The sequence below is a fragment of the Amblyomma americanum genome, chromosome 6 (assembly GCF_052857255.1).
Source record: "Amblyomma americanum isolate KBUSLIRL-KWMA chromosome 6, ASM5285725v1, whole genome shotgun sequence".
NCBI lineage: Eukaryota > Metazoa > Arthropoda > Arachnida > Ixodida > Ixodidae > Amblyomma > Amblyomma americanum.
Genome location: NC_135502.1, coordinates 162028816 through 162047200, shown reverse-complemented (window position 1 = coordinate 162047200; position 18385 = coordinate 162028816). Strand labels below are relative to the sequence as shown.

The 18385-nt window shown below is 46.3% G+C and overlaps 1 protein-coding gene across 2 annotated transcripts in view; it reads right to left on the bottom strand.

The window, feature by feature from the left end:
- The window catches only part of Zwilch (zwilch kinetochore protein), a 217576-nt gene that overhangs the window by 191652 nt on the left and 7539 nt on the right, over window positions 1-18385 (bottom strand). For both annotated transcript variants that reach the window (XM_077628066.1, XM_077628064.1), the window contains exon 6: window positions 13416-13487. In XM_077628066.1, coding sequence (XP_077484192.1) covers window positions 13416-13487 — 72 coding nt within the window. The remainder of the gene's footprint in view (window positions 1-13415; window positions 13488-18385) is intronic.

The window sequence follows — 18385 nt, the reverse complement described above, 5'->3', positions numbered from 1 at the left end:
ACCATAACTACTCAGCCACCGCGACGGCAGATTTAAGAGAGTGGGGGGCCAGATATGGTGTCAATGTTATGTTCTCAGCTCCTATATAGTGTAATCCACTAATAACGATACTAGATATAACAATATATCGCTTAAAACAATCAAGTTCTTTAGATTTATCAATTCTTCCATTGCCTCTATGTAAAAATAAACTATATAACGATACAATTATCAGCGAAATAATGGATACAACGATAAGATTCTGGCTGCCCGGAAGATGTTTACAAGCGAAATTTGTCGAAAAATACTTTCAATTGTATAAATACAAACTATTTGTACAAAGTGCCTCAACCGCTAGCACCCGAGGACATAAAAAGGGGCTGAATGGGCTTCGGAGGGAAAGCCACCACACTGCATCCTCGGAATCGCAAGCTGCTCCTTCGGGGGTCTTTTGAATGGACTGCTCTCCGGTCAACTGTACGTTCACTCCCCTTCTGAACTTTCTTTCCGATTGTCGCTAATTGGACTCTCTCTTTCGTCCTGATCTGTGTAGACAACTGTTTATTCCAACATAAGAGGCAGCGATGGCACAGAGGTAGAGCGTCCGCCTCACGTGCAAGAGGACCGGGGTTCCAATCCTGATGCCGCGCAATTCTCCACCAGGTTTGAAAAAAAAAAAATCCGCATGTCGATGGAATTGCATAACCAGGCCTGGGGTGCGGCCTGATCTCGGTGACCAGAACCGAAAACGCACTTCCTCATCAGAACAGGATTTGACCACCTTGGCCACAACTTTCCATGAACAAACCAATTAACCCTCGGCCCTCAGTCCTCAGCGGCTGCGGAGCAACTGACCACGGCGGCGGTCAGACCTGTGACGCAGCGGAGGGTGCTAAGAATTTCTGGCTCCGGACAGGCCGCCATTGAAATCTGAACCTGGCAATGTTTAATGCTAGAACTTATCTAGTGAGGCTAGCCTAGCAGTGCTGTTTGAGGAACTAGCAGGAATTAAATGGGATGTCATAGGCCTAGCTCAGTGAAGTTAGGAGGACAGGTGAGGCGTATACAGTACTAAAGGAAGGACACATACTGTGCTATCGCGGATTAGCGGATAGACGAGAACTAGGTGTGGGACTCCTCATTATTCAGGATATAGGTGGCAACGTAGAGGAGCTCTGTAGTATTAACGAGAGGGTAGCAGCTATTGTAATTAGGCTGAATAGGAGGTACAAGCTGAAAATGGTGCAGGCCTATGCGCCTGCATCCAGCCATGATGACCAGACCGTTGAAAGCTTCTATGAAGGCGTGGAATCAGCAATGAATAAAGTAAAATCACACTACACTGTACAGATGGGCGACTTCAATGCGAAGGTAGGCAACAAGCAGGCTGGCGACCAGGCGGTAGGCACATATGGGATAGGTTCTAGGAATAGCAGGGGAGAGTTATTACTGTATTTACATGATTGCAGGTCGACTCGAATGCAAGCTGACTCCCCCCCATATCACATTTCAGGAAAAAAACAAGATTTAAGGTCATTCAAGCTTGGCATTTAATAATAGAACACGATAGCATTATCCTGCGGCCGCCGCTTATTGCCAGCCGCTATCGGCTGCCGTGCACAGGCATGTCTATGGGCAAATTCGAAAATGAAAATATATTCGTCACTAGACTACTCGTCCACACTTGCACCATCATCCTCACTAGTGCTGCCGCTGTGATCGCTGCTACGGTCTCACAACACGTCGTTCTAACGTCGTCGTCCATCGAAATCCCCCGCTTCGAAAACAGCCACATCCTGACATCGCAAGGAAAAACTGAAAATTTTGCCTCACTGCAGCTGCCACACCTATATCACCCATTTCGAATGTCACACTTACGGCCTGGCACGCAGCTGTTTTTTTCTACAGCGTAAAGAATGACAGCCATTTTGAATATAGACGTGAATGAGCACCTGTCGCTTATCAAACCCAAAGTACAAATGCTGACTGACCAAGCACTAAATTAAAGAGTTGTGAAACGCGGCAGGCAGTAGTCAAATATGTCGCAACCGAAAAGAAACTACATGTGAGCGCCATAGACTCTTCCGTCAGCTACCAACACTCCCCGGCACCATTGCCGTTGCGAGTGGCCCGGCCGCAACGATTGGAACAGTGGACCTTTCATCAACTGTCGACGCTCTTTTGAGCACCGAGTGCACAGTTGAAAATATTAAAAAAAAAACTTGGAGGACGCCTATTATGAGTTGAATGCGAATGCGTTATCGTGCTGCCGCCGCTTATGAGCAGTGCCAATCTGCAGTCACGTGTGGGGAGTAGGAGTGGGGGAGGTGTGCCAGTTTACTGTTTATGGACAGCAGCCATAGGCTGCTGCGCGCGGGGAGAGGATTACGGTTTTGCACGTTGACAGCAGCTGTTCAAGGCCAGCACCAAGAATGATGTGATGCAGCTGCGCACCAAAAATGTAACCACACTGTCGCATGCCTGATATTTAGTTTGTCTCCCCTTTATTTATGGTGCCATCCTTTGTTTTCAATTGTAAGTCAACCCCTCCACTTCGGATTTTCAAATTTTGAAAAACAGGTCGACTTAAGTTGTGTATATACAGTAGTACAGTTTGCAAATAGAAATAATTTACAGATCATGAACACCTTCTTCCGCAAACGAGAGAACAGGAAGTGGGTGTGGAAGACCCCTGGTGGTGAGAGTAAAAATGAAATAGACTTTATGTGCTCACCCTAGCATAGTGCAGGATGTGGGGGTCGTTGGAAAGGTGCGTTGTAGCAACCACCGAATCGTAAGGTCTCTAATTACCTTAGACTTGAAGAGGGAACGGAAGAAACTATTAAAGCGGCAGTCCATTAACGAGTTAGTGGTAAGAGGGAAAGTGGAAAAATTTAGGATATCACTGCAGAACAGATATTTGGCTCTAACCAAAGAATACGATCTTAATGTTCAAGCAATGAACAATAATCTCGCAGCTATTATTACAAAGTGCACAATAGAAGCAGGAGGTAGGATGGTTGGACAGGACACTGGCATGCTAGCGTATTTACACGATTGTAAGTCGACCTATTTTTCAAATTTTGAAAATCTGAAGTGGGGGGGGCCGACTTAAAATCGAAAGCAAAGCATCGCACCATAAATAAAGGCGAGACAAACGAGATATCAGACATGCTACAGCATGGCTGCATTTTTGTTCTGTGGCTCCATCGCATTGCTCTTGGTGCTGGCTTCAGCAGCTGCTATGTCAATGCGCAGAACCGGCATTCCCACCCCGCACGAGGCAGCCGATGGTGGCTGTTGATAAGCAGCAAATGGGCACCAGCCCACTCCCCACACGTGGCCGCAGACTGCTTCTGCTGATAAGCGGCGGCGGCCCGATAACACATTCATGTTCTACTCTTAATAGGCGTCATTGAAGTTTTTTTTTGTTTACTTTCAACCGCGAACTCAGTGCTCAAGGGAGCGTCGATAATTGATGAAAGGGCGTTGCCACTCGGAACCGCAGCAGCGCCAGGGAGTGTCGGTAGCCAACGGAAGAGCCGACGCCGCTCATGCATAGTTTCCCTTTGGCTCTGACGCATTTGGCTACTGCCAGCCGCGTTTCACAACTTTTTAATGTAGTGCTTCGTCATTTGTGCTCCGGGTCCGGTAAGCGACCAGCGCTCGCTCACGGCTACATTCAAGATGGCTGTCATTCTTTACGCCGAAGAAACGAACTGCACGCCGGGCCACAATTTCGACATTCGCAACGGGTGACATAGACAAGCGTCATGTTTGTAAACAAAGGTGGCGCTGCGGTCGGCAGCGACGCGGGGTGTAGGCAAAATGCACCAGCCTTCACTGTACTAAGCGACACTGTATTCAAAACCAACTGGTGTATGCGAATATTTCAAAGTGTGCGTGTCGCTTGTGGTTACAAACATTTTTGTTGATGCTCGGAGAGTAGTTCTGCACTTTTTCAGCCTGTTCGCCAGAAGGAATTAGTAGGCGGTGCGCTGCATCGGGTGCTTCTCCGCTCCTAGTTGGCGACAAGTGAAAGCGCAGCACTACGGCGGGTGAAAGCGCGAGGTATGGGGACGAACTAATCGTCCACAGTTCTCAACTTATGGGCCGATAAAGCATATCAGATTGCTAGTGCAAGATAGGACGACGTGATGCACGACGCGAATCAGCTTTCTCACACGACGAACCTTGTATACATATAATGTGCTTCCTATTGTCACCAAACCCCTTCACTCCGGAGACCTTGGAAGTTAATGAACACTATAGCTGCTTTGAATAAGGAAAATGCGATCCGAGAGCTCCACGAGTGCATGCATAGACGTTTTCTTCAAGCTCCAAACGAAATTTACACTCACTCTGCTAAGCTATAAAATTTTGCTTATTTTAGAATCTATTCATGTGTGTGCATTCTGCTTGATCGGAGTGGCTTTTGGTGTGGAATTTGCTGAGTTCGCCAGGCTCTGATCTACCTACAATGTAAAAATTCAAATAATTTGGGAAATAACACTGCGCGACTTTGTCGAGATCCTAGCGTCGTTAAACCGGTGTTGAAACGACACACTTGTTGAAATTCGCGAAAATGAGAACAGAGAAAAAACCGTCGTGCGTGCTACTACCCTAGTTAGGTGCTTCTTCAAGCGCGGCATGATATGAACGGTGAAGGCGGCTTACGGCAGCTTTTTGTCTTTTTTTTGCGCAAAGTGATGCTCGGCACGTTGTCCAGGTGATAAGCATCAGAAAATGGCCCCCTGCGTTCAACTTACGATCCCAAGCACACGGAATATCGTGCCTAAACTTATGCTGATGCACGACAGAATGAGAACGATCGAGTTGCAGGTGTTACTTGATTTTTGCACAGCTCACCACGCAACCGAACAGCAACGATGCGAAGTCAGAGACACGAATGAACTTCTTAGATTTTAATGCAAAAACGCAATAACCCAAGGGGTGAAACGAGCTCGGCGTAATAACCCACGAGCTTGGCGGTAATAAGTAGCCGCGAAGCCGACCCATCGCCGAGCTTGTCTTGCTCCTCGGCCCCTGCCCATCGCTTTCACGCCTATCTGACTGCAATAAACTTGTGGAAACTTACGCCGCTTCCTTTCTTCTGCATTGCAGCTCAACCAACCGCACCAGAATTTGTCGGCACGCCGTGAATTGTGCCCACACACATGAAAGCGTGGCGCGCCCAATGCGGGAGGTCCCACTTTTGCCTACACAACAAAAGTCACTGCTGACGCCAGCACCGTCGCATCTCTTTGATGTCACGGCCTGACGCTTGTCTATAGGTGTGGCAGCTGCAGTGAGGCAAAATTTTCAGCTGTTCCACGTGATGTCGCGAAGTGGCTGTTTGCGTTAGAACGACGTGTTGTGGGACCGCAGCAGCGATCATCAAGGAAGCACTATTGAAGATGATGGCACAAGTGTGGACAAGTAGTCTAGTGACAAATACATTTTCGTTTTGGAATGTGCCCACGCGCATGCCTGTGCACGGCAGCCGATAGCTGCTGGTGATAAGCGACGGCCGCAGGATAATGCTATCACGTTCTATTATTAAAGGCCAAGTGTAAACGACCTCCAAGTTTTTTTTTTCAGAAAGGTAATATGCGGGGTCGACTTAGATTCGAGTCAACTTACAATCAAGTAAATACAGTACCTCAAAAGAAGAAATATCTGAATAAGAAATGCCGAAGCATGAGGGTGTCTCACCCAGCAGACATACTGGAACTGGCAGAGCTATCAAAATTAATAAATAAGCGCAAGGTAGCCACATAAGGAAGTTTAACATGGAGAGAATCGAGCATGCTCTAAAGAATGGAGGTAGCCTAAAAGCAGTGAAGAGAAAACTAGACATAGGTAAAAACCAGATGTATGCATTGAGACAGAGAGGGCAATGTCATTAGCAATATGGATAAGATATTTAATGTAGCTGAGAGAGTTCTACACAAATCTATACAGTAGCCAATGTAATGAGAACGTTATTGAGAGAGACAGTAGCGCACAGCAATGCGTCATCCTGCCGGTAACGACAGGAAGTAAAGAAAGCCTTAGGAGCAATGAAAACAGGGAAAGCAGCTGGTGAGGATAAGGTAAGAAGTACTTGCAACTGGGCTTGTTGGTGCATATTCGTGAAAGTCATAAGAGCGCAAACTGGCAACACGGACGAGGAAGGGGGCAAACTGGCAACACGGCACTATCCGTTGCCTAAAAGAAGGGAACAGGACGGTAGCGCTCGTCTTGTTCCCTTCCTCGTCCGTGTTGCCAGTTTGCGCTCTTATGGCTTTCACGAGGATAAGGCAACAGCAGATCTGTTGAAGGACGGAGGAGAGATGTGCTAGAAAAACTAGCCACCCTACATACGCAATGCCTTATGACCTGAAGCGTACCAGAAGCTTGGAAGAATGCAAACATTATCTCAATTCATAAGAAACGAGACGGCAAGGACTTGAAAAATTATGGACGACCGATCAGCTTACTATCCGTTGCCTACAAGATATTTACTAAGGTAATCGCTAATAGAGTCAGGGCAACCTTAGACTTTAATCAACCGAATGATCAGACAGGCTTTCGTAAAGGATATTCCACGATAGATCATATTCACACTATCAATCAGATGATAGAGAAATGCGCAGAATATAACCAACCCCTGTATATAGCCTTCATTGATTATGAGAAAGCATTCGACTCAGTGGAAACCTCAGCAGTCATACAGGCATTGCGGAATCAGGGTGTAGAAGAGCCTTATGTCAAAATACTGGAAGATATATATAAGAGCTGTACAACTACCATACTCCTCCATAAAGTCACCAATAAAATTCCAATAAGGAAGGGCGTCAGGCAAGGAGACACGATCTCGCCAATGCTATTCACCACATGTTTACAAGGGGTATGCCGAGGCCTGAATTGGAAGCAGTTGGGAATAAGAGTAAACAGAGAATACCTAAATAATCTGCGATTTGCTGATGACATTGCCTTGTTGAGTCACTCACGAAGTGAAGTGCAAATCATGATCAATGAGTTAGACAAGCAGAGCGGACAGCTGGATATAAAAATTAACATGCAGAAAACCGAAGTAACGTTTAATAGTCTCGCAATGGAACAGCACTTCACAACTGGTAACAAGGTTACTAAGGGAATACGTGTACTTAGGACTGGTAGTGGCAGCTGATCTGGATCATGAGAGGCAAATAACTAGAAGAACAAGAATGGGTTGGAGCACATATGGCAGGCTCTCAGATCACGAATGGCAGTTTACCAATATACCTCAAGAGAAAAGTATACAACAGCTGTATCTTACCGGTACTCACCTACGGGGCAGAAACGTGGAGGCTAATGGAGACTTCCTTTAAAGGGGACCCGAAACACATTTTCAGTGCATTGTTTTGCCCGTTGGTTGCTTAGCAGGAGTTATAGTGATGCTATTAGCATCGGTCGTAACCCGTATACTTCTGATCTTAATATTTTAATTAGCTCGCAAAAACAAATTCATGGCGCTGACGGTGTCACCATACAGTGGCGGTTTTTAGCATTGGATATGACATCACGGAGGGCGAGCTTTATGACTGGACAAAGAGTAAATATACTGCAAATTGTGTTAATAACTAGAAATACGTTTCGTCAAGTTTTTGTGTTCTATATTACATTAACAAAACCAACTTATTTTCCCTAGATAAAAGCACTGTAAAGCAAGTAAAACAAAAATACACCACTAGAGGCTCTGGCTACTTTTTGCATCGAAGGACTTTGCGCCTATCTGTAAACATCCTACGACCTAGCACTAACACTTATGGGTACTCTCTATGTATCTGAGAGCGGCTTTGCGGAGCTGATCCGATCGAGCCATTACACTCTAAAAGCGTTCGTTTCGGTCCCAAGGAATGATGCGTTCAGTTCACATTTAGCATACAGTGCGCATCGTCAGCTTGTGGAGGATCACCGGGCGGCGGCGCCAGATGGCGCCACGTTCCCATCAACAGCACGCGCTCCTTGCTCGCCGTGACCAACCAGCGCGCTAGGGGCGATGAATGACGGTAAGCAGTAGCGGTACGCGCTATGCTAAATGTGTCTGATATCTTGCGCAGGCTGTCACACCGTCGTAGTATCTCGCGCTCGAGATGGGATCCATAAGTAAGGGAACGTCACTGATCAGTGTTCCCTTCTGTGCCGTCGTGGCGACGATGAAGCATCGCTGGGTCAGCTGGGCGTTCACATGGTTGTTGTAACCATGCAAACTGCACCGCCAGCCTTGGCATGAACGAGTTACAGAGAACAGGCAACCATGGAGTGTAAACTTCCGTCACGTGCTAAGATAGGCTGTTTTGATTGGTCGCACAGTGTGTCGTCATTGGGAGAGTGAAATGGGAATGGGAAGCTGCGCGAAAATAGAGTTGAGGGCAGCATTTTGTTTGCTTGTATTCTGAAATTTCTTCATTGATTAACTTCCGCTCCTATGCATCGATTCTCGTAATTCTTTTTGAGTCAGCATCTGTGCGACAAAGAATCCATCTGAAGTGTAACCGGCATCCGTTCAAGCGGTGTTTCGCAGCACCTTTAAGACAAACTCCAAGGAACCATGCAGTGGGTGTCCAAATACTTCGTATATGTGAACAAAGCAATGAAATGGTCTTTTAGAAAAAAAATAACTGCAACATAAGCATTTATTGCACCACTAATGGTCTGCTACACATTGATTGGCCTAGTAAGGCATCAGGCACTGTTGACTGTAACCCAGTCTGTTATTTTTTTTTGTGTCTGTCGAGAAAATCGTCTGGCTGCTACAAACTTTTTTTGTTTCTTGAGATAACTGAATGAAATTTTCAGGGTACACTCATGGCGTATACATTTAAATAACTACAAAGTTTCATGGAGCTACGTACACTGGTACTCAAGTTACAGGAGTGTATCAGAATAGTTCACATAGGTTCCTTATGACATGCCTGGAGAATTTGCAAAATGCTTTGGCACTGTCAAATTCATTATGAAGACTCCCGAATAGGTACCACAGGGCAAGACAGAGCCCTTTTTTTGAATTTCCTCGCTGAAAAATTTTAGCACAGCATTGAATTTAGTGTTACTAATTAGACTTGCATTAGCCTAATTTCGATTGCTTATAATAAATTCCAGACTCAATATCTTGAAAAAGTGGGCCTGTCTTGCCATCAGAAATTTATTCAGGCACAGAATAAAAAAAAGCCTGGTGGGAATCTGATTAGCGGTTGCAGAGATACTGCTAGCATAAGCAGCCACACCAGGAAAAAAATTCATTTCGAGAAAACGGCCCTTGATGTTTTGAAAGAACATTTCCGGGTCTAAAATGACCCCGCAGAATAGTTTGCGATGTATTTGCAGACTTTCTTTATCTGCCGGCTCTCAGTCTTTGTTTGACCTCGCTTCTCAGCCTTTCCCATGCGCAAGGCATCTTTTTCCACAGCTCGATGGATGGCTAGGTGGCCAGGTGTGAGCCCCGCAGACAGAGAAATTTCTACCAACTCAAGCTTTGTAGTTAGTCCGCGCTGGGTACCTTGTCAAATTGTCAGTCCAGTTGCAAGGCAGCGTTGGCACAAGGTTCTGGAGAGCAGGTGGCCAAATGCACACATTTGCACAAGGCAAAATACCTTATCTTCGGTAGTAGCAGTGGCAGGTGCGGGATCGGGCGACATCGCTTGAAATTTTCGTAGCGTCGCGGTTGTGGCACCGAGTTTGTTTTTCACAGCATTACATTGTGCCACCGCCGCCTCTATCTCCTCAGGCGTCAAAAAGTGCGTGTTCACGCGCACGGTCGACGAGCATCATCACGGCGACAGACGCAAGACGGGATGCCGCGATCACCGCGATCACCGAGGTTGATTCAGTCGGGACAGCAGGCACATTTGAAACGCCGTCTCCTTGCGTTGACGCGGAAGGTACGGTGCTGGAAGTGGCAACACAGTCTTCTTGTAGCGGTGTAGCAGAGGCAGCACTGCTGGAAGCGTCTCCGCAATTGCCGGCAATGCGCTTTGCTAACTTCGCCATGCGGACGGCGTTCATAGAATGACGCCGCGAACCGAATGCATGTAGCGTTTTGAATTTCCTCGTAGGGCCCATCGTGAACGGCCGCGTGACGATCTGCAGGGTGCACAAAACCGTTCAAAACACGCCACAAGAACCCCAAAAGCAACGATGACAGCGATCTCAACAATGGCGACAAGTAAAGCGAGGAGCGCACAAAGAAAGAACGCCATCAACGGAGCCAGCCGTAGCAGACGACGCGCCGGGGGAGAGACCACGTGTCAGCGTGCGCAGCTATCTCCTGCGTCCTCAAGGAGCGCGCGCTTCGTCCAATCACAGCTCGAATTCGAGGTGTGGGAACCTCAAACACTGCTTCGAGTCCTCCAATCTTGAGCGAGCCATGCTTCTACCATGCCGCGGCCACTGCCGGCGAAGGCAACACGGGAACGGGCAAGCATTCACAAGCAAAACATGACCAAGATGGCGGCGCTCGGTTCAGCGCCATGGAAATGGCGCGCGCGCGATGTTTGGTTATTTTTGCCGTTCGCTCGCGGCTCGGGGGCTGCCGCAGCCTGTAGTATATCTAATTAGAAGCAGTTCCATGATTAATTAGGCATTCATAATTACAGAAAAGGTAGTTTACAACACATATAGCCAAAACATATACTTTTTGAAAAATTTGACCGTGCCTCAAGTGCCCTCTTAATCCCGAGTTCCTCTCGGCCAGCTGTAGCTGTCGCGCCACTCCAGGTTTTGCCAGAGCTAAACCAAGAGTTTTTCGCGATTTTTCGACTTTTGAAACCCGCGTCCCCCCTTATCCTTCCGAGATATCCTTCAGTGCCCTCACATTGTTCAAAGAACTGCACTAAAGTGTCCAGGCAAGCGTCAGCTGCATCACAGGTCACCAGTGGAGATTCAGGGGCAACGTCCATGCTGTCATCGTCAGCAGCAGTTTCTGATGATGGGTCGAGAACCTCTTCAATTAAAGCTTCTAGTGTGTCAGCCCTACACGTTTGCACACCTTCATCAATGCTGACATACGTACTTATGTCAATGGAGACACCTTTACTGCTCAGCGTAGAAACAATGCTTCTCTCCTCCAAGGTCACAGTGGAGTCCTCACTCATAGTATCATTCTGCACTGAGCAGTCATTCTGCGCTGAGCAGTCACTAGGTGCCACAAACCCCGCATGGTAGAAGGCATTGGCAGTGGTCACTTCATTAACCTGCTCCTAGGCACTTATCAGTAAGTGGACAGCAGGTTCACTGTGTACTCTTTACCAGTCTCCATGCAAATTAGCATCCTTTGCAACAGAGAGCGCCGACAGTGCCTCTTCAAGCTGCTTATCACTCCCTGGTCCATGGGCTGCAGCTTTGCCGTTGTATTTGCTGGTATAAATTCCAGACAGATGGCAGCGACGTGACCATGTCCAGGACAGTTATCAACAACAAACAGAACTTTTCTTTTCTGTCTCTGGAGGCCGATGAGGGGCCAATGAAAGGCGTAATGAAACCCACATTCACCGTCTGTTTGTTCTTCCCCACACCATTGGCCACATTTTCTTCAGCCAGCGTTGTTGAGCCTAGTTTTAAGCACTGTTTGCGTGCTTTGTCTTGGCGTCATGAGTGCAACTTGACGGCAGTGCTTCACAGCGAAAGAGAACCTAAAGACTGTAGCCACTGCCGAACAGAGCTGCTGCTCGTACTGGATTCCTTCCCAGGCCACTGCACTGATGCGGTTCGCCTCGCTGAGACCGGCACCGACCTTGTCATAATACCTGGCTGCATCAGGTGCATGCTACAGCCACTCGATGTGTGCCTGAACAAGTCGTTCAAGGCACACATGAAGCGGCTGTACGCCCAGTGGAAAGCCGACGAGACGCGTGCGAAAGCCCGATATTCCACTGCTGTGCCAGTGGAAAGCGATGCCAGCCGACTTGGTGCGTAAAAGCTTTAAAAAATGTGCCATCAGTGACAGCTTGGATGGTTCCGAGGACGAATATGTCTTTGAGAGTGGCGACCAAGCCTCAGATGGCAGCAGTGAGAGAAGCGACGATTGAGAATCGGATAACCAGTGACGTGGTGGTGATCGTTTGAATAAATGTTCTAAAAACAAAATCATCACTGAGTGTGCAGTTGTATCTTTCTAGCGCTCATTTTATTCTCTTTTTTTTTTTTTCAGGTAAACATGCAGGTCATACGTGAGGCACTTTTTTTCCATGGAGTTCAAAATCAGGGGTGCGGGTTTTACGCAGGGGCGGGTTGTACGCGAGCAAATACGGTAACTTATAATCGCATTTATTCCTCATGCTGTTTCAGTTTCGGTTTCAACCGCCGAGTGAGGACTGTGACGTCAGCGTGTGCTTACAGGTCACGTGAGACATGAAAAAACTAGAAATATAATCGCTGCTTCCACATTCGCTGCCATTCCGGCTCTTGAGGAAGGCTCGCTTCAGCACTGCAGTAAATGAAAACGATGAAGCAGCGATTCTATGGACATATTTTCATGCCTCACGTGACACAAAAGCACTTGACGTAGCCATCGTTCGGCTGTTGAAACCGAAACAGCATGACAGAAAAAATTGGATTATAAATTATTTAGCGATCGTCAATGAATATCATACGGTGATTCATGCATAGTAGTGTCTCCCGCACCATTGTAGAAAACAAAACATGCCACCAAAATTAGGTGTCTGTACTCCTTTAAGTTAAGGACAACGCAGTGAGCCATCAAAACAAAAATGATAGGTGTAACATCAAGAGACCAAAACCGGGCAGAGTGGGTGAGGGAACAAATGCGGGTTAAAGACAGCCTAGTCGAATTAAGAGGAAGAAATGGGCTTGGGCAGGGCAAGTAATGCAAAGGCAAGATAACCGCTGGTCCTTAAGGGTGATGGAGTGGATTCAAGAGAAAGTAAGCGTAGCAGGGGGCGGCAGAAGGTTAGGTGGGCGGATGAGATTAAGAAGTTTGCAGGCAAAGGGTGGATGCAGCTGGCAAAGGACCGGGTTAATTGGAGAGACATGGGAGAGACCTTTGCACTGCAGTGGGCATAGCAGGGCTGATCATGTGAGTAGCTGTGAGAATGCCAGAACGAGCTGGGGATATCTTCACAGCAGTAATATTAAATACACTTAATTCAGTGTATTTAAAGGGATGCGATTTTCCGCAATCAGTCGTAATCGTCTTGTAGAATGTCCACTCCACTCCTGTAAAAGCTGTTGTTTTGTTATTGTTGCCTGTTAACACGCCTTTCAGTCATTCACTACGTTTGCTTACAGGCTGCACCGGGCATCATCACTCGGTAATGACTCTGTGTGATCACCGAACTCGTCACACGTGGTACCCGTCTTTCCAAAGAAATACAGGCACTGCGGAAAGTGCAGCTTGAAAGTGAGGGAAGGAGAGGTGACGATGGAGACAGTACCCATGCAAGCAGACCTACCTTGAGAAATTTCAACTCCTTGTTAATACCTCGTGCAGCACTGCGCTCATTTCCTGGCAAGATCTGTATATTCTGGAAAGGGAAAAATATAACATGGCAATGTGCAAAATACAGGAGAAGACGCAACCCAAGTCATCCACTCAATGACAATGGCGACAAAGGAAAGCTACACAGGTTTGTCACAAACTTGACAGCTAAAGAAAAATTCCAAGTCTGGGACCCACGGCTATCCGCGGTATGCAGCTACAGTCACATGAGCGCATCCGGGACACAGTCACACGCATCCACATTTTTAACATGATTGTTTAAGGAGCTCGTGACGCAGAAAATGCAGTGCCATCGACGGCGTTGTTGATCGTGAGCAAAAATTCCCAAAAACATCGCCACAGGAGCAACTTAAGAAGGCTGCTCAGGTTGCTTCTCTGGGGACCAGCTTTTATGCGACTCCTTAATGCTCTCGCATTAAAATGGTTACCCAAAACAACATCTTAATGGAGTTGTCCTTTGGCTGGCTCTGCTCAGCAGCCATTACTATGGGCCTGTTTAAGTGGCGGGCTGCAAACAAGGAAATTTTAGCCACATTTAAAACTGGAAAAGGAGACACCTTCAACGAGCAGATATCGCATCTTGACAAGAATCAAGATTTAGTAACTGCTTGCTGCACAGAATAAGAAAAGCAGTGGCACGATTTTAAAAAAAAACATTGTTAGCACTCCTGTCATGTAGTGCTGTGAAAACCTTGTTCTGTGTGTTCCCATGCCATGTCGGAGGGCTCTCGATGATGAAACAAGTCTCACGGGGGTCGTAATAAATATTTGTATGAACCGAAAATCAAAGTAAGCAACATCTATGAGGTGATCAAGTATGGGAACCGCATGCACACAAATCTGTTTATGGCTGAAGAGGATAGATGTGCACTGCCGGCGCAAGGGTGCTGAAGAGTGCCACCGTGGCTCCCGTGCTCGTATCACGCACCCGGCATTCCACACGTAGTACACAATGCAATTCAACCAGGGAATCTTACAAATTCGTATCACTGTGATTCTACTGTATTCATGCAAGGCCCTCGCTTGCTCCATGAATCTGCCACCACGTGAAAATTGCAGTCGGTTAGCACCAGACATGGCAGTAATTTAGCTACTTTTCTTTGGTAATTTGTAATGCAATGAATGACTTTTCCGGTCTAGTAATCAAGTGACGTACTGAATTACTTTGGGCAGTAATTCTGCAGCAAAAGTAATTATATACTTTAGAAATTACTTGCTCTTCGTGCTGGCAAAGCTTTGGCCTCTCGCATGTTTGCAGGAACGATGTGCAGCAAGTGCAACAGATTGGCAAGTACAGACAATTAGTGCGCCTGCCACAACCACTGGTGTTCCCGAGATGTCGGGTATCCTCCGAGCAGCAAGGCTGGCCACCCAAGAGGCAGATGGTGCACATTGGAGTAAAAAGTAAAAAAGCAGACATCTTCGTACAGCAAGCCATATCTGCCTTGAGTGCTTGGCGGGAAGACTAAAGAATGTTAGAGAGAGGGTGTTTTTTTTACTCTGTTGCACGCATGAACACCAGACAGTAATTGTGAGCAGTAAGTGGTAATGCAATCCAACTACGCTTGCCCGATTCTTAGTAAAGTAACTACTAATAATACGTTTTAATTACTTTTCAAAAATGCCATGTACGAAGGAAAGCTCGAAATTTCAATTGGTAACCATCAGATAGGACGTGCGCACCGTTTGGGTCGCTTCGAGACAGGCAAAAACCGTCCAATCATTGTCAAGCTAGCACACTTCAAAGACGAATCGAAAATATTGCTTGCCGGGCCGAAGCTTAAGGAAACAGCATTTTCTGTTCGCGAAGATTATTCAGCTAAGGTTCGATTAGCTAGAAAGAAACTTTTCTCTTACGGTCAGCAAAGCAAAGCATCGTTCAAGATTCGTTTTGATAAGCTACTCATTGGCAAAAAGCATTTCATCTATCATGCAGGCACGGATTCCGTAGTCGAGCTGAAACCATAGCGACTACTGCAAGTACCGCGGGGTCCGCAATCTCATCTTTCCAGTCCTTCCAAGTGCCCACATCCTATTGCAGCCTATCATAAAACCTCGGTTTTGCTAACAAATATTCGAAGTTACATGCCAAAAAAAGAAACACTTGAAGCCCTTCTTGATGACCAGAGCACAGACAGCATTATTCACTGAATCTTGGCTTACACCCGATATTCAGGATTCCGAACTACTTCACGACAATCAGTCATTTCACGTGTACTGGCAAGACAGAGTAGACCGCAGGGGAGGCAGGCGGCATCCTTGCTCTGGTGAAATCAAGCCTTTCCTCCGCCCTAGTTAGTATTACCAGCCAATATGAAATTTTGTGCATTAAAATTTCCTTTCCGTGTTATACCAACGTGCTAGTTGCATGCTACAGAGCCCCTGATACCGATCCCTCGTTTGTCAATGACCTCCACACTGTACTTGAGGACTTGCAGTCTCGATTCCCTCACGCCAATCTCACAGTGTGTGGGGACTTCAATTTTCCTGACATCGATTGGGAAAACCTGACTGCGTCTTCTCGGCAATCCAAACACTTTTTAGAACTAGTCCTTACCTTCAACTTTTCTCAAGCAGTGTGTGTCCCAACGTGAGGTTTATACATTCTCGACCTAGTCCTCGTTTCTAACCCTGAGTTGATCGAATCACTTTCGTGTACCAGTGGATTAAGCGATCACTGCCTCATGTCTTTCAACCTTTCCATTGAAACCCTTATCCACCAGCCGTCTATTAAATATATCCGAGATTATTCAAAGGCTGACTTCGCGAGCAGCAACGCCCATCTCGAGGATTTCTTTCACGCTTTTAGGATTTCAAGACACACGAAATCAGTGAATGAAAAAACTGGTGTCTTTTTAAAGAAAAACTTTTGTCTCTTGTAGAAGCTTATGTCCCACTCATCTGTATCCGAGGTGACGCAAGTAAACCGTATATATCGATTGCCTACGCGAATACACACAGCTATTATGATTTTCAAATAGAAAATTTTACTGTCACGACCTCATGGACATAATACAGGTGAACCCGAAAAAATTTTGGAACCTACTCATGCCTGCTAAAAACCGTTCCTACCATATTTCTTTGAAGGCGCGTGACGGCTCCGATGTTACAGATCGCGAGCGCTCTGACGTAATGAACACGTATTTCACCTCCGTTTTCACCCATGAGCCTACAGAAAGCAACAGATTTGTCCTGCCTAACCTTAATTATGCAACTATGCCAGCTATTGTTATCACATCGGGGGGAATCTCAAATCTCATTGACAATCTGAATGCATCCACTTCCCCTGGACCAGACAAAATCCCCGCTAAGATTCTCAAAGGAACAAAATACGTTACAAGCCAAATCCTACAACTGATTTTCGCTCAATCTCTCGAAACAAACCAACTTCCGGAGGACTGGAAAATAAGCAGAGTTGTGCCAATTTTCAAAGCTGGAGATCGCACCGACACCTCGAATTATCGACCGATTTCGTTGCAATGTATCTCGTGTAAACTCTTCGAGCATATACTATACTCACATATTGCATCTCACCTCGATCAGAATTCCTTTTTCTTTCCCAATCAGCATGGCTTCAGGGCAGGCTTTTCGTGCGAAACACAACTCTGCGAGCTCACTACTGATCTTCACTTAAATTTAGATTCCTCTTTCCAAACCGATATCATCTACTTAGATTTTGCCAAAGCCTTCGATCGCGTCCCCCACCAACGCCTGATGTCCAAACTCTCCTGTCTGTCACTCGACCATCTTACTTTATCCTGGATCCACTGCTTCTTAACTAACCGCCAACAGTTCACAGCCATCGCCGGTCATACATCCAAAACTACGAGAGTAATCTCCGGGGTCCCCCAGGGATCGGTGCTTGCTCCGTTGTTGTTTTTAATATTTATCAATGACCTACCTTCTGCTATCTCATCAACCGTCCGTCTTTTCGCTGACGATTGTGTCATCTATCCCCGCATCAGCAACAGCAGTGATCAGAAAATATTACAGGATGATCTCAGCAGAATCCAAAAGTGGTGCTCCGACTGGCTAATGCAGCTCAATGTTTCAAAATGCAAATTCATGCACATTTCACGCAAACGCTCCAATCTCTATTTTCCATACACCTTGAACTCCATAGCCTTGTCTCAAACTAATTCATACAGGTACCTCGGCATTGAGATAGCAACCAGTCTATCATGGGCAGATCACATAACGAAATTATGCGCTAGTGCTTCCAGGACACTTCGATTCATCAGGAGATCACTTGCCCTGTCTCCCCCAGCCATCAGAGAACTAGCATATGTAACATATATTCGCAGCAAACTAGAATACGGCTCAACAATATGGAACCCTCACCAGGCCTACCTGGTTGACTCACTAGACGCCATCCAAAACTGGGCAGCACGTTTCATCACCTCGCAGTAAAAACCTCGGCTCAGTGTTACTGTCATGAAATCATCCCTCGGTCTGAAATCATTAGCGCTTCGCCGAAAAATTTCAATTCTCTGCCTCTTCCACAAACTGTACTTTAACTTTCAAGCACTTCGGGAAAACCTCCTGCGCACTCTGGTACGATCATCTCGCCGCTTATATAATTCCTCTAGCATACAACACTTGCACGGCTCCACCAATGCATTCAACAAATCGTTCCTTCCTTGTGCTATTGAATTCTGGAATAACCTACCCGAAAACATTGTTGTTGAGACTAATCCTTCCAAATTTAGGCAGCTACTCATCGAACATTTCCAAGAATCGTAAAACTTTCCTATACCCGATGTCAGCTACGATGCACTGTAAATCGACCAAACACTTTCTTGAACACGTTCTATTACTGTAGTGTGCATTTCTGTGTGCTTCTTCTTCACATTTTCTTTGATTGACTATATTAATTTGTCTTTTACTTTGCCTAGTTTTCTCAATTTTGTTTGCCTTTTCATA